Raw genomic sequence first — 14,788 nt, 5'->3', positions numbered from 1 at the left:
TTCCTTTTGAGGATATGGGTATTCCTTGCTTGGCATTTTAGATTCTCCAGCAAAATCACAAATCTAATTAACTTGACACAAAGAATTACTGTAGAATATATTCAATGATTGGACCCTTCAAAGGAGCGACCAGCTTGGAAAACAAGTTTGCATTAGTAAAGGTTTCAGAGCCGTTCCAGTAAAGGAGGTGTAGCTGGGTTTCTTTGAGTGGTTCTTCCTTCTGCAGCTATCCACTGCTCAATGTCTGATCAGGAGGTCTTGAGGAAAAGCTATGCTTCTTAGGTAAAGAAAGGAAGTTTCATTAGATGGCACTGTTTCCTTTAAATCAGGATGGAAGAAATAGCCAAGACACTACATGGTGACACCGGTTTAGTACTCCTGAGTGATGTCTAAATCAGAATCACTAGCCACACAGGATCATTAAATAATCCTATGGAATTTTTATGAGAGCCGTACGGTTAAACTGGAGTTCAGCCCAGACTAATATTCCTGATGGTCAAGTAACATTTGCTTCAAATTCAATTGGATTAATTTAATTTCAATCCCTCTGCCAGGGTCTTCCATGCATTGTAAAGGATTGTGGCTGAACAGCAGCTTTTCTCCTTCAAACCCCTTTGCGTGCATTATCTTAGATGCAAGGTCTGTATGCACAAGTGCCTAGGAACAAAAGCAAATAACTTAAGTCGTTATTAGTGCTGCAGATCTACTCCCAATTTATTGCTTATAATTTGTGTTTGGGGCTCAGGACTCCCAGCCTGAGTTTCAGTCTTGCTTAGAAAAATTTCTGCACTGGGGAATGAGTGGGAGAATAAAGATAAGCATCACAAATAAAATCTTGGTTCAGGTACAAACAGAGTTATAACACTGAGGTTTGGCAGAGAGATAGAGACAAATCCATTCAATTAAACAAACACACAACCTCTCAGGGAAAAAAGTCACTGTCTGACTGTAGAGTGAAAGTTTTCTTTTAATATTAAAGAAGTGCATAGCCCAGAAAAGTAATATATGCACATTTAGCTAGCCAGATCTTGAGAAGAAATTTTTGGAGAAGAGAGGCACTGGAAGGGGTGGCTGAGCAAAGTGTTATCTTTGCTGCATGTTTGTTTGCCGGACAGGGGATGCTGTACCATTTCACAGCAAAGATTTAGATAGTTAATCTGGGCAAACAGCTCTGGCATTTCCTCACTTGACTGCTTAATTTGTCAGCCTTCAATTTTTACCTTACCTGCATTTTACACAGAAGACAAACATGTTGCAATCCTCAAAAAAAACCCCTAACTGTAAATGCTCACTCTCTTTCCCTTTCCAAAAAAAATGACACGTAGAAAGCGAAAAATAATGAAGGAACTCATCATACCACATTAAGTTAGTCTGACAGCATTCAGGATTTCAGGGTACAACATAAAATTGCTCAGCACTATCAGAATCTAGAAGATGAAATATAAAAATGTGCTATAAACACAAACTTCTTTCCATAATACAGACTTTCATAAAGATGTAGATAACCACAGAACAATGCACATTTTTTGTAACAGTTCTTGTTTCATATCTCATATGTGAGATTCAGAATGGGCTTGTCTGATGGGATTAAGGACATGGAGTAAAATGAAATTACTCCTGCACAACTCTGTACTGTCTCTTTTTCTTTTATACTCAGTTGCTGGTTTATATGTGCCACCCAGAAATAGGGGTTCCGTAAACTGGTGTACTTCCACAGTCCCACAAAAATCAAAAAGGAAACAGAGGACTGAATTAATTCCACACAAAGTGATCTGATGCCAGTATCTCAGAAAGCCAGATATGAGCCTCTCACAATATTCTCAATAGACTCTTCTCCAGAAACAGATTTCACTGGCCACCTGCTTAAACATCTGTTCTAGACCTGTAAATTCCCAAAATCTTTACAAGACCTCACAATTAATGCAAACACGGTTCAAGCTTTGCGTCTGTTTGTGAGGTTTTCCTCTTAGAAAACCTTCAGTCAAAAAAGAGAAATATCTTACATATAACCGCTTACTGACCCTGCATATACGAAATTACCTTGCCCCAAGGCAAGCAAAGTTCCCGAGAGGTTAATTGGGAGTTTTTCCTCAAATAATACATACTTTATTTCACTATGTATTATCAGGTCATTTTACATAGCAACACCGCTGATAAGGATCTGCACAATCTCAAGGGCATTAGTGAATTTTAACCACTTTGAGAAAAAATGGATTTTGTTTAAATAAAAAAAAGCTATGCAGCCTCAGCAGGCAAGATTTCAAAGGCATGTGTTACACAAGTATATTTGCAGAGAAACTCTATTAATTTCAGCCCTACTTGGGAATTCACTCGGGCTGCTGGCAAAAGTAAATGTCTAGAATCTTAAATGCTAGAATGCAGTCCTTAATTCAGGAAACTGCCTTCTTTGAATGTCTTTTTGTAGTTATAATTATGGGTCACAATCCTTTCCAAAATGGTTTCTTACTGTGACTTGACAGTAAATACTGTCATTGATTTCAGTAGGCCTACCTGACAGTGGTAAAATTTTAATCTCTAAGCAGAATACCAGAATTTCATCACACGCAGAACTCCCTAAAATACTGAAATTTATTTTTACAGGGAAACATTATTTCTATCGAGCATTTAATTATAAGTACAATTTTATCTATACTTTCAAGCTAACAACAAGGAAAATCTCATCCTATTTTTGGCCCAACCTTTGGAAGCACTGAAAAGCATCTAAGAAATAACTTGAGATCTGACCTTTAGGACCTAAAGGCCAGTGGTCACTGCACACCTCATAAAACAGAGAGGATTTTTCTTTAACTGAATTTTGCATTTCGTTACCAATATTTTTATTCTATGAGGCCTATGAGGCCTGCATCATAAGAATGAACATGAACTTTGACATTCATTTCAGTAGGTGAAATACTGGTCAGTCATGTTCAGGAAACAAAGCTGATGTATTTCCTCCTTTTTTCCAGGACCTCTAAAAAAAGTAGGACTAACTGGAAAGCAATCTGATTGCATGAAGGCATGCAACAAGACAAAGTACCGTATGCAAATTGCAAGCCAAAGGAAGAAAACAAAAATCCTTTGTGAATGCTGAAAGTGCATTTGGAACCTTCTACTTCTCTGCATCAGATTCCAAATTCCCCAGCTCCAGTTGGTGCAGGAAGATAACAGAATGACTTTGGACCTCATTAGTGGAAAACAGCAGAACAGGCGGTCAAGCTCCACTCTTTCAGCTAGAGAGGTGGTTACAGATAACTAACTACAGGCAGAAACAGCAGGGAGAATGTATAGTTCTTACGGAAAATAAAAGTCACAGTAAGAAATGAGGCTTAACATATGCAACTGACAAAAACATGGGAGATGAAATTAGCTACACCAGAGCATGTAAGGTTAGCCTCTTTCCCTCTTCCATACCAAAGTTGCCCATGCCAAAAAAAGTTCTGGTTTGCATTTGTACTAGCAAACTCAGAAGTTATCCTCTGCACCACAGAAAACTAAAAAACAAACAAAATGTGTTAGGGGGATGTTGAGATTTAGGTCTCAGGACATTGGGACTGATCTTTTGTCAGTTCTGAAGATGACTGCATGTGCCATTAGCAGCTACAGATGTCTATTCCTAGTCATAATATTTTTTTTATGAAGAATGATGCAGTGATACCCCAAGAGCTACTAGCTGACACAGACAGCAAAGTAGAGAGTTGTCTGCTTTATCTGCATTAGAAAAGCAGAAAGTATCTAGGACAGAAATAAGGTTTAATTGAGTTTTATACCAACACCTTTCACTTCTGTTTTCCAGCATAAGGGTAACACTCACAACAGCAAAATTTTTCTACCCCTCAGCTCACACCAAAAAAAAAAATCTTATCCTTGCTAGAAAATTTAGTCTGAAGGACAAGCTTCATTTTTCGTTTTTTTTTTTTTTGGTTGGTTGGGGTTTTTTTGTTACTTTTATGGTTTTTAATGCAGGCTTTGAGTAGAGACGGGAGAACCAAGACTGCCACTATGGATGTTTTGAAAAAAAAAATCTCACAGTAAAGGCAGTCAGACTTTGTATTACCCTGATCTCCTCTTAGCCCAGCGGCTCTGTTGTCAGTGTAGCTGTAGTGGCAGTGAGAATCTGTGAGTGGGTGTCTCCTGAGATGGCCAAAGAAGGTTTAATGCAATGATAGTCTTTAACAAGGGCACTGTTTAACTCCATGCATTATATTTTAAAGCAGAAAGTTATTTTTATTGCTTTGTTCTCTTCTCAGAGGGGAAAAATGACAAGTCATATGTTTCCAACATTTCCAGCACAGTATAATATTTCACTGTTTCTAATGGGAATGAACATAAAGAAACCAAAATATTGCTTAAAGAAACCAGAAATTAAATATAATAAAAATAATATGATTAGTGGGTGTAAGTATTATAATCAAGGCTCTCTTTAGTATTGAACAAGAAAAAAATTCCACGGTAATTCGTTCATTCTATCCTCTCTGTCCTATCCAGAAGCCATTGTATGTGTCCATTTATTTAATTTCTTTTGTTTCTCCTGTCTACTCAACAAAGGACTTAAAGTATTTCTTAGTACTGAATTTTATGAGTATGTTTTCATGAATTCCACAACAAAAAGCCATATTTTTATATAGCATATAAGCAATAAAAAGGTAGAAAATATGTTATTTTTCTTTTAAAATTAAATCTACACAGTAGACAATCAAATACACCATTAGTAAATCACAATCTACATAGGAAAGAGCACGGACTAGTGAAATACAAGCACAGTTTGTGCTGCATTTCTCTTACAATCATCTTAAAACTTTACAGGAAAGGAGGTGAGAAATCATTGAAATCAAATGAAAAAAAAATAAAATTTGAATCACATGATAATGCTTAGTATATGGCAATGTTAATGAATAATAATAAAGGATTCATATAAAATGAACAGGAAAAAAGCTGACTTACTTCTCCAATGAGCTTTTTTCTAATCTTTCTTTCTCTTTCCTCTGACGTTCTTTGTTCTTCTTAACTCGAGTTTCCCACAGTCCTCTTATGAGAGAAAAGTCAAATATTATCACCTGATGCCCCATACTGTCAACATTAAGATTCTCCTGCAAGAACAAGCCATCATGAACACTTCAGGAAAGAAACAATGAGAAAAATGAGGAACTAAATGATCGTGTTTCATTAAAATTATCTAGGAAAAAAAGCTGAAGTCGTAAGAAATATTAACATAGTACGTTTTCCATCTTACCTAATTTGTCTAGGGTTTTGTGCTGGCAGAAATCAATATGGCATACAATTGACTTCTACATAAAATGTATGGCAACAGCTAAATGTTGAATTTTTTGTATTCCTTGCACATTTCCCTTTCCAAGATAAAGACATAGTTGCAAAGGAATACTAATTTGATTAAGTAACACTGATGGAAAGAACTTTAAAGACTTTGTATTTTTAACAATTATTTTGACACGTTATGTAACTAATATTAAAATGAGAGGTCACAAAGAACTTTTTCATTGTAAATCATGCAAAAGCCCTTCATCTTGTGTTGTCATGTACTGATTTTTATGCACCCAAGCTATCCTGTTCCAGTGGCATATAAGAATTTCCAGTGTTCGCATAAGTAGGTGCTTATCTGTGAAAGGCATTGAAAGATCAGCACTGTAAGATACAATGAAAACTGACCTAAGTCAGAGATAAGGTGAAGGGTTTTGAACACATGGTCCCCATTTATTAATATGTAGAATTACCTTCCAACAATTGAAGGTTTGGTAATGTGCAGTTAAGAACTGAGCTGAACTGGACCCTAACTTGCCAAGTTTTCCATATTCAGTTAAAACCACAGAACCTTCTTGCAGGAACCTTGCCCCTACTGAGGTCCCTGACAAAGTTCTCTTCCCCTTTAGCAGCAATTATGCTTGAGCTTGACCCAGTATGAATACTACCTTCTTTTTACTTGAGGCAAAGACTACGCTGTAGTATCTTTAATAACAAGAGATGAAGACCTCGGATTTACATCTTATGAAACGCAGCATGACTGGCACCATGGTGTTCCTTACTAAACTGTAGCAATGGTTGAGTACCAACAAAGGAAACAAACAACTTACTAAATCACTGACACAAGTACAGATACAAATCTCGATAACATAGTACTCTCTTGCTTGGAGTCACTTGTGAGGGTGTAATCATCAAAACACAGTTTTTCATGAAATGCAGATAGATTGTCTACAGAGGACTTCTGTCATGCTTACTTCTTTGTAAAATGGTTTGCCGAACCACTGCAAACAAGTCTTATAAAACAGAAGTTTGAAGCCTTTTAAAAATAATTGCTTCTACCAAGATAAAAAAAAAGAGAAAAGGAAAATTGGTTATTTAAATTTTGCTTGAGGTTTCATTAAATACCACATTTATTATACGATTCATAAGCTTAAAAAGAAAACCTCACTGAACTGTCTATCGATCATTTAAAAACAATCTGCTTCTTCCTTTTCTGGGTGTTTTCAAGCTTGTATCTATTACTTTTTCCTCAGACCTTATTGTGATCGTTTTTTCCAAGCTCTACGCTCTACGTCCTTCAACTGGGCTATTTATTATCTGTCCTTCTGTTATAATACTGAGAAGGAAGGGGAAATTATTCTCCTCTCTGCATTTTTCCGCGCGTAACTTCGTAACTGTCCCTTTCTCTTTCATCCCCTTTCACCTATAGATACTTCTGTAATATGTAACGCATAAAGGAATAATTTCTTCTGAGCCAGCAAAACACCTTCATGTCCTCTGGAAAATGCGCAGCATAGACTAAAAAGGATTATGCATAGGTACACCAAGAGGAAAGGTTCCTACCTGTCAACATCTCCAGCCAGAGGCCAATATTTTTCTATGACATAGTCTCCTGTATCTTAGGATGTTTATATAAACTGCTGTCTTTGCTGTTCATAAAGTTGCTCTCATTGCTGGTTTATCTTTATGGGCACTAAAAATCAGGCAAAAATAGTTCCCAACCTATCTGGAACCAATTGCTGACAACAGCTGAGTCAAAACCCCATTAATAGCAATGTAATGAGAATGGTGACCTTATTCTCAGTGGAAAGGTTTATCTATAATCAGCTGTACACTTCTAAAACATATTCACTAATAATTTACAAGAAACTCTTTACTGCATAAAATAAAATGAAATCCAGTTACAAGGACTTCCCCCTCACAGTAGCTGCAGACAAGGAGTCACTCTGCAGGATCTAATTCATTTTAATAGACCAATTCATAGCAGTGTGTTTTGGTAGAAGGGCTTTTGCAGAGCTGAATTGATGAGATACGGTGAAGTGGCAGCTGGACACTTGACCTCTGTTGGAACTAGATGGCCTTAATCAACACAAAGTCTGAATAAACTGTGAAAATACTCTATTTCCTTGATTTGTTCCCCACCTTCCTGTCTCCCAGGTTAAGTCATCTGTTCTTTATTGAGACACTGATTTATTAGGTTGGAAAAGTTTGTGCAGCTTTTATCCACATATTCATTTAGGTTGCAATGCATTGGGGTTTTTCTTCAACGGTAAAACCAAGCAGAGGAGGAACGTGGATGGGAGGTGAGAGGTGCCCATCATACTCCTCAGGACTAATCTCTTCAGAAGGAGCAAAACCGCAAACCTGATGAGAACACAGAGTGGCTAGAGCTTTAGAAATCTTCATCAGGACAAACATGAAACTTTGTTGCTATCTACAACTCCAACAAGGTTCCCCAATAACTTCCTCAGGGCTGTTGCTTCACCCCATATCCTAGTCCAAAAAACAGACATGAAGTATCAAGCGTGATGGCAGAATGTGTATTTCCCAAAGTTCAAATGCCACCATTTTCCTGATGTTGATACGTTGCCCAGAAAAGAGAGACTAGCAAGGTGGCAGAAACTAGACTAATCTGATCCTAAGAGTAAGTTCTTCCAGGTGCTTACTCATGTATGGCAAGAATTTGCAACAGAAGAAGCAATAATAATTTCCATTTCTAGAAATGCATAGTGCTGTACCTGTTCAAGTTTACATACAGCAGTTGCTTTCTTCCAATCATCAGGGCCTCCACATGAAAACCCAAAGCTGTCATCTGTTAGTCACAGGTGGGTAGTCACATTTGGGTAGAGAAATGCCTCATTATAGACTACTTTCTAATGACTTCTCTTCAGCTGGCATTCAACACTTGTGTTCCCTCCCACACATAGACTCTTCACAGACAATCACCATTAGCATTTCACCCATTGTCAGAAATTGAAGAACCGGGTGATGTTGAAAGGGCCTCTGGAAGTCACCTGGTCCAACTGCCCTGCTCAAAGCAGTCACATGGTTATTCATCCAAATCTACACATAATGCAGCCCCCTTTCTTTTGCAATTTCCCCATCCTTTTGTAACTCAGCATTGCTCCTTTCACACCCCATACTTACAGATGTTCATTAAGGACAAGCTTTGGTGACATTTGTGAGGGTACCCAACCCACGAGTATGGCAGTAAGTGAAAAACAAAAGAACATACTCAAGTTACTTCTCACACAAGAAACAGGCCACCTTGCTTTCATTAAGGACAAGTCCTGACCACAAAAGCAACCATCATGTGCATCTGCAAGGCCCTACTTCATAACTACACTGAGTTTCCAGCTTTATGCCACCTTCCTTGGGTGACATCTGCATCTAAATTATGCTGTAGATCATCAGCACACCTTTCTTAGATGATGCATGGTTATAACACTCATTCAGTCTTACAAATTACTAGTGAGACAGATCACAAAAGCAAGGTTCTTCAGTAATGTATGACAATGAAAACACAGTGCCTTCCAGGGGAAAAGGGATTCAGGAGCATAAAGAGAAGGCAAAAGTGTCATTTACAAGAGAATCACTTGTGGAGAAAATAGTTCTCTCTGTGTGTCTATGGAAGCAAATATTCTTATCCCTAGCCATTTACACCTCCCAAGAAGTAATCTACAAGGCCTTAATCAATATCCTTAAAAGGCAACATACTGGGAAGTCAGTCTGATTTCTTATCTTTCTCATAGTTAGCTCAGAAACAAAGCTGGTCATTCAGGATACCTTTCTTTTTTTAATGATTGCAAGATTTTCCCTACATAAGCAGCTACACATCTTAAAAAGAAGACAACACCGTTCCTTTAGAGTCTTGCAAAAATTTTATTTATTTAACTTTATTTATAAATAGGCCTATTAAAACCACACAGAATCCTTATGTGTATAAGGATATTGACATTCAAGCATTTGGAGGATTAGGTGGCAAAAAAGCAAAATCTTAGTGATGATACTCATCATATGTTTTCATTTAAATGATACAACATGTTATTGCTAGTAAAAGCATCTGCATGGATTATTTTTATTTTATCATTTATATGATAATGTTGTCCAGAGAAGGGCAACAAAGTTTTTGAAGGGTCTGGAGAATAAGTTGTATGAGGAGCATCTGAGGGAGCTGGGATTGTTTAGCCTAGAGAAAAGAGGCTGAGGTGAGACCTTATTAGGGAGACCTTAGAGGGGAGCTCTCTACAACTACCAGAAAGGAATCTCTTCTCCCAAGTAACAGGCGATAGGACAAGAGGAAATGGCCTCAAGTTGTGCCAGGGAAGGTTTAGACTGGATATTTGGAAAAATTTTTACACTGAAAGGGTTATTAAGCACTGGAACAGGCTGCCCAGGGAAGCAGTCGAGGCATCATCCCTGGAGATATTTAAAAGACAGGTGGATATAGTGCTTAGAGATATGGTTTAGTGATGCTTTTTGTCAGAGTTAGGTTGATGGTTGGACTAGATGATCTGAAAGGTCCCTTCCAACCTAGGCAGTTCTATGATTCTGTGATTTATTATGCTACCCCTTAAATGCCCTTGCTCCCTTCAGCTCCACCTTTTGTTTACAGCTCTGCCACAGGAGTGCCAGGTGTTCCCACAGTCAATTTTGACAGCAGCCACTGATTTCATGCCCACTCTTTTTTTTTTTTTTTCCTTTTTCTTTTTTCTTCTTTTTTTTTCCCTTGGGCTTAGTAAAAAGGGGGGAAATGATGACTTGAAACACATCTGGAAGTGTAACCAACCTGGCATATGGAGGAACTCTCAGGCAACTGGGTTTTAAAATGGGTCTGCCTTTTGGAAGCTCCTGGTGCTTAATGCTGAAGAAGGTTCATCTCAGTTACCTGTGTTTGCATGACAAGATGGCATAGTCTGCCTGATCTTCGAGAAGCAAACTGTTTAAGGATACATAAGCTAAAAGTAACACTGAATTCCAGACAGAAGGCCTTCCACAGAGAAGTACTCTTCAAATCATCAGCTTCATTGAATGAACAGTTTTCAGCCTTTCTTCACTCTTATCAGCTTCTGAGATATATCAATGTATAGATGCACTGAGGAGCATACTACAAAAAATTAAGGGTAAGGCAAGGTCTTCTTTGGAAAGAAGGTAACGGAGCACAGGGGAAAAAGTGTTCTTAATATATGATGACTGTGTGGCCTTCCAGGACTAACTGTACTACCCCTCTACGTCTCCTCCCTATTTACCAACATTATCTCTGTCTTGTTTGGAGTGGGTTGAATACAGCCAGTCATAAACCAAAATTATATTGGCGTTATCATACTACAGTCTAACCTCCTCTGAACATAGCTGGCATCAGTGTTAATGCTGGCCAACTTGCCTATGCACAGTGCATTCTGTAGAACAAGACCTGTGTCTTCTCTTGAGGCTGGAATATGTCCAACATAGTTTTGATACTACAGATACAGTCAATACTAGTCTCTGTTACTGCTTTCCTGAGTTCATATGGAGCCTGGTTGCCTTCAATAACAGCACTGTGTATACTTCCCATTGCTGCTTTACATGAGTTACCAAATTATTAATGTTTTGGTTTCTTCAATTTGTTTAACAGCCTTGTTCACTCGGGTCCTTTTTCTTTCCAATAATCACTGTGGGAGATCTGCTGCAATCTTATGAATATTACTGGCAGGATTACATAGGGGAAAATGTGGATGAACATATTTCCTACCAATCCTTCAAATAATTTCTTAGGAAATAAGCTTGCTCACACTGTGTTTCAGAATGATCAAGTCATTTATCTCACGAGTCTTTAAATAATTCAAAGGAAACCTGACATTTGGATAGCAACTGAACACATTTTTTGTGTTATCAAGGGAAGATTAAATTACAGAAACCTGCTGTGACGGAAAGAGCAATAGAAATGGTGACAATTTTCATAATATACAACTTTATTGCGCTACTGTGCACAGTTTGTAAGTGGGGTATTGCTTCCCTGTGACACTTGGGGAGTGGGAGAGGACTGCAAAGCGGGAAGCTGCTCTTTCCTACCTAGTCTTGCTGCCACGAACAATCTCTTGTTGTTCTACACCAGCAGAGAATTACTGTCCCTGCTAGTTTGGCTGGTTTATCTGTGTCTAGACTTGCTGAATGTGCATATTTCACAGTCAGAGTTTTGGGTCAGGATCAAAGTTAGATTGTGCTTCGGACCACGTATGCATGCGCGTGATGGCTGGGTCCTGGGGAGCATGTGGGCAGTGCAATGCTGTGGATCACAGACGGTGTGGCCCTGAAGGCCTGGGTCTGCAGAGATCCAGAAAATGCAGCTGCACCACGGAATAAATAGAAGCGGATAGGGACAAGCTGCTCCAGGGCTGGAGAAAGCAGTCCTGACACCTGGACAAGAGCCCAGATGTTTTGGAAGTTTGAAATATTCCCTCCTGCTCTCTCAAGAGCAGTCTCAGCCAGATGGCTCCTACATAAACAAACACAGACAGACAGTGACACTTTCAAGCTATTAATTAGTCCAGCTTTCACCGAAGTTAATTTCAGAAATTAGTGTATTTGCATATCATGGAGCTTAATCTGAATGCTCTAACGAATCAAGTTCTTTTTGAGTTTTCTGCTTTAGCTATTTCATAAAAGAGGCATTTACGAACAGAATCTGACATTAGCCTCTTTCACATACATATAAATAACTTTTGCATTGTTTACATACCATGGCGAAGACAGCAAATATGTCTTTTCTTAACCTACTCCTTATACTTCAGGTAGAAATAACTATGAACATCATAAAATTTAAAAGATATGTGAATATAGATATGCAAAGGCTGAGCTCGGTTCACACACATTTTTATGTGTGTATTTCTCTTTGTCCAGTGCTGCAGCACAATGTTTTACTGACAGTTTTCAATAATGAGTTCCTATTCTAGGTGTAAATTAACTAGTCTCACAAACAAGGCTCCTCTTTACCACCGCAGTCTTCACATCTTGATTTTTAGACAATTTTTAACAGAGTTATTCATTAATTAAGTCTTTAATTATGGATTAATTAGCAGCTGAATTCCAACATTCCTTATACTTCTTCAGCTCTTGTAGCACTAATATGTTTGCCATCAAGCATGATAGATGTTACATATGCAAGGGGATTTATTACAGATGTATTCCCCTAGCACTTCGGAGAGCTAAGTAAAGATTCAAAGTGATTCTTCCACTGACAACGAAGCTAATGAAACACTGGACTGATGTCTGTGACATAAATCCACTGGGTTTTTTTCACGAGGCGTTGCTGAATTCTCATAAGATCAAGAGAAGGCTGACGTATTTGAAAGGGGCATCTATTTTAAGGTTGTTTCTTGTCAAAGGAGAAACAGTAAGCTCAAAAGTGTATTACAAATTTTTAAAAGTGGTTGAATCTACAAACATAGCTGTAGTCAGCAGATAAAAATAATTGTTTTAGGTAGTAGTTAACAGAGTCCTGGGAAAGGCAGAGGTTGTGCTAAGAATTGATTAGAGAGACCCCACTTAATTACTCGTACAAAGACCAATGGCAAATAAAATTGCACTCACTGACACTGAACAAAACATGGAGGTTTTCATATACAATTAGATGATTTTAATTAAGCATAAAATTACAGTCTAAGGTTTCTCAGAACTGTTTTATGCCACACAGTTTTTTTGCACAATGTTTCATTGGCTTATTGTCATTTGCCTTAATGGATCGGACCTAGACTGTCCCCAGGAAGTGAGGCCACTACTGTTACCTTTCATGTACAGCTTCTAGCCTCTGCAGTTATCTATGGAGATGACAGCATCACAAATGTTATTTTAGGCTCACTGTCCTAATTAAGACAAACCAAAAACACTCAAAATTTTGATCATTTCCTTTTGCTCCCAGGGGCCCATTTTCCATGTATTGATCAAAGAATCCAATCCTATCATCTGTGTCTTCCTCTACTGCAGAAGGAGAGCAAAAATCTATGTCTGACCTATGACATCAAGGCTCTTAGTCCTATTTCCCATGTTAGATACTAGATCATTTTAGTCATATCGTGACTAAAATGCTCATAGCCACTTCCCAAGCAGTCAAATTCTGTGATTTAAGAAGATACAGCAGGCAATTTAGATAAGCAAGAGAAGATGCTGCTTTCAACTGCTCCAACAGCCTAGTTATTTTAGCTCAAATGGTCCAAACCCCACCACACGGTTATGAGGTGTATTTTATCAGCTTTCTTCCCACACCACAGCTGTGTCTTTAGCCTTTCCCACAAAACCTTCACATGCCTGTGGATAGGAAACACAAGTGGCATGGACAGCTGGACATCCTCCTTGGAATAATTCTCCACCTTCACCTTGTGTCTGAGAAGAGCAAAGTGGATAAAACTGTTTGGTAGGATCTACCTCTTTGGCTAATGGGCATTATCATCCATCACTGATCCTTGAAATGGTGTTCAGTTAACTACTATTGAGAGGGAGAGAGCTGGTCAGTACCTTTTAGCTTACAGAAAATAATATGTCAGTGATAGCACATAAATACTTATGGTAGCAACAACAACAACAATAATGACAATATTTGACTTGAAATAATAGGTTTTGTCCACAAAAGATTTAGCAGGCTAGATTTCCTATACCAGTTAGATTAGCTGTAAGTGGCCTTCAGAAACTGAAGTTGTATAACTCTTTTTAAATTCCACTCTAAATTTTGACAGACAACAAAGATAAATGACCAACCTCTCCAACCATTTTTTATTGAAAATCATTCTCACACCAGCATATGTCCTTGAGATGTAATAGCAAGGGTTTATTACAACTGAGTCATGAAGTGAGTCTTGAAAGCTTTCCTAAATTATAAAGTTCGGATTTGTCACAGGTATAAATCTACTTAGAGGAACTATATATGGGGTGAATTTTACTATCTATAAAGGTATCCAGCAAACACACCACTTTAGACTAACACTCCATGTTTCAGCTATTTTTCCCATATATATTAGCATTTAAAAATCCACAGCACCGTAGCAGCAACGAAGACCTGATAACGATTTTTCACTTTCCCTGCTATTTCCCACCTTGACCCCACACATCTGAAGAAACACAATAATCAGCAAAACTGTCACTTACCTACTTCTAAAGAACACGAGTGTCCAGAGCTCCTGAGTGTGCTCTGCAGTTATTCAATTTGGGACACTGAGGTTGTTTATAGCAGCAGCATAGCTCATGGCCAGCCAGACCTGTTTGAACCCCACAGTGTGACTAGCCTTCCAGATGTACTAATATGCTATATTTGTAAAGTGATAACATGATCTGTGGTCTTACAGCAGAGACACGGGCAGGATAAAGTATCTACACTGCATGACACAACACGGGACAAGAAACAACAGTTCTAGGGCAGCATCTCATTTGCACCAAAGAAAGTCTGATAGAGCTAATGTTGCTCATGCTTATGTATTTTCCTGGGAAAGGGCAAGGAGAATAAAAAAAACAGAACTTACGTCTGTATTCTTCTGGTACAGACTATCTCTTCCACCCCACATCT

At 38.2% G+C, this 14,788-nt stretch overlaps 1 protein-coding gene across 3 annotated transcripts in view; it reads right to left on the bottom strand.

The window, feature by feature from the left end:
• The window catches only part of LRRC2 (leucine rich repeat containing 2), a 66,044-nt gene extending 51,537 nt beyond the window's left edge, over positions 1-14,507 (bottom strand). For 2 of the 3 annotated variants that reach the window (XM_074569852.1, XM_074569854.1), the window contains exons 1-2: positions 14,374-14,507; positions 4,942-5,087 (exon numbers count right to left, since the gene is read on the bottom strand). In XM_074569852.1, the coding sequence (XP_074425953.1) occupies positions 4,942-5,066 (125 nt within the window). In that variant the 5' untranslated portion in view covers positions 5,067-5,087; positions 14,374-14,507. The remainder of the gene's footprint in view (positions 1-4,941; positions 5,088-14,373) is intronic. The other variant, XM_074569853.1, reaches the window with a different exon arrangement.
• Between the last annotated feature and the right edge of the window lie 281 nt (positions 14,508-14,788).

The sequence above is a fragment of the Larus michahellis genome, chromosome Z (assembly GCF_964199755.1).
Source record: "Larus michahellis chromosome Z, bLarMic1.1, whole genome shotgun sequence".
In the NCBI taxonomy this organism is placed as follows: Eukaryota; Metazoa; Chordata; class Aves; order Charadriiformes; family Laridae; genus Larus; species Larus michahellis.
Note: the sequence above shows the minus strand (reverse complement) of the source record. Positions and strands in the feature narration are given on the sequence as shown.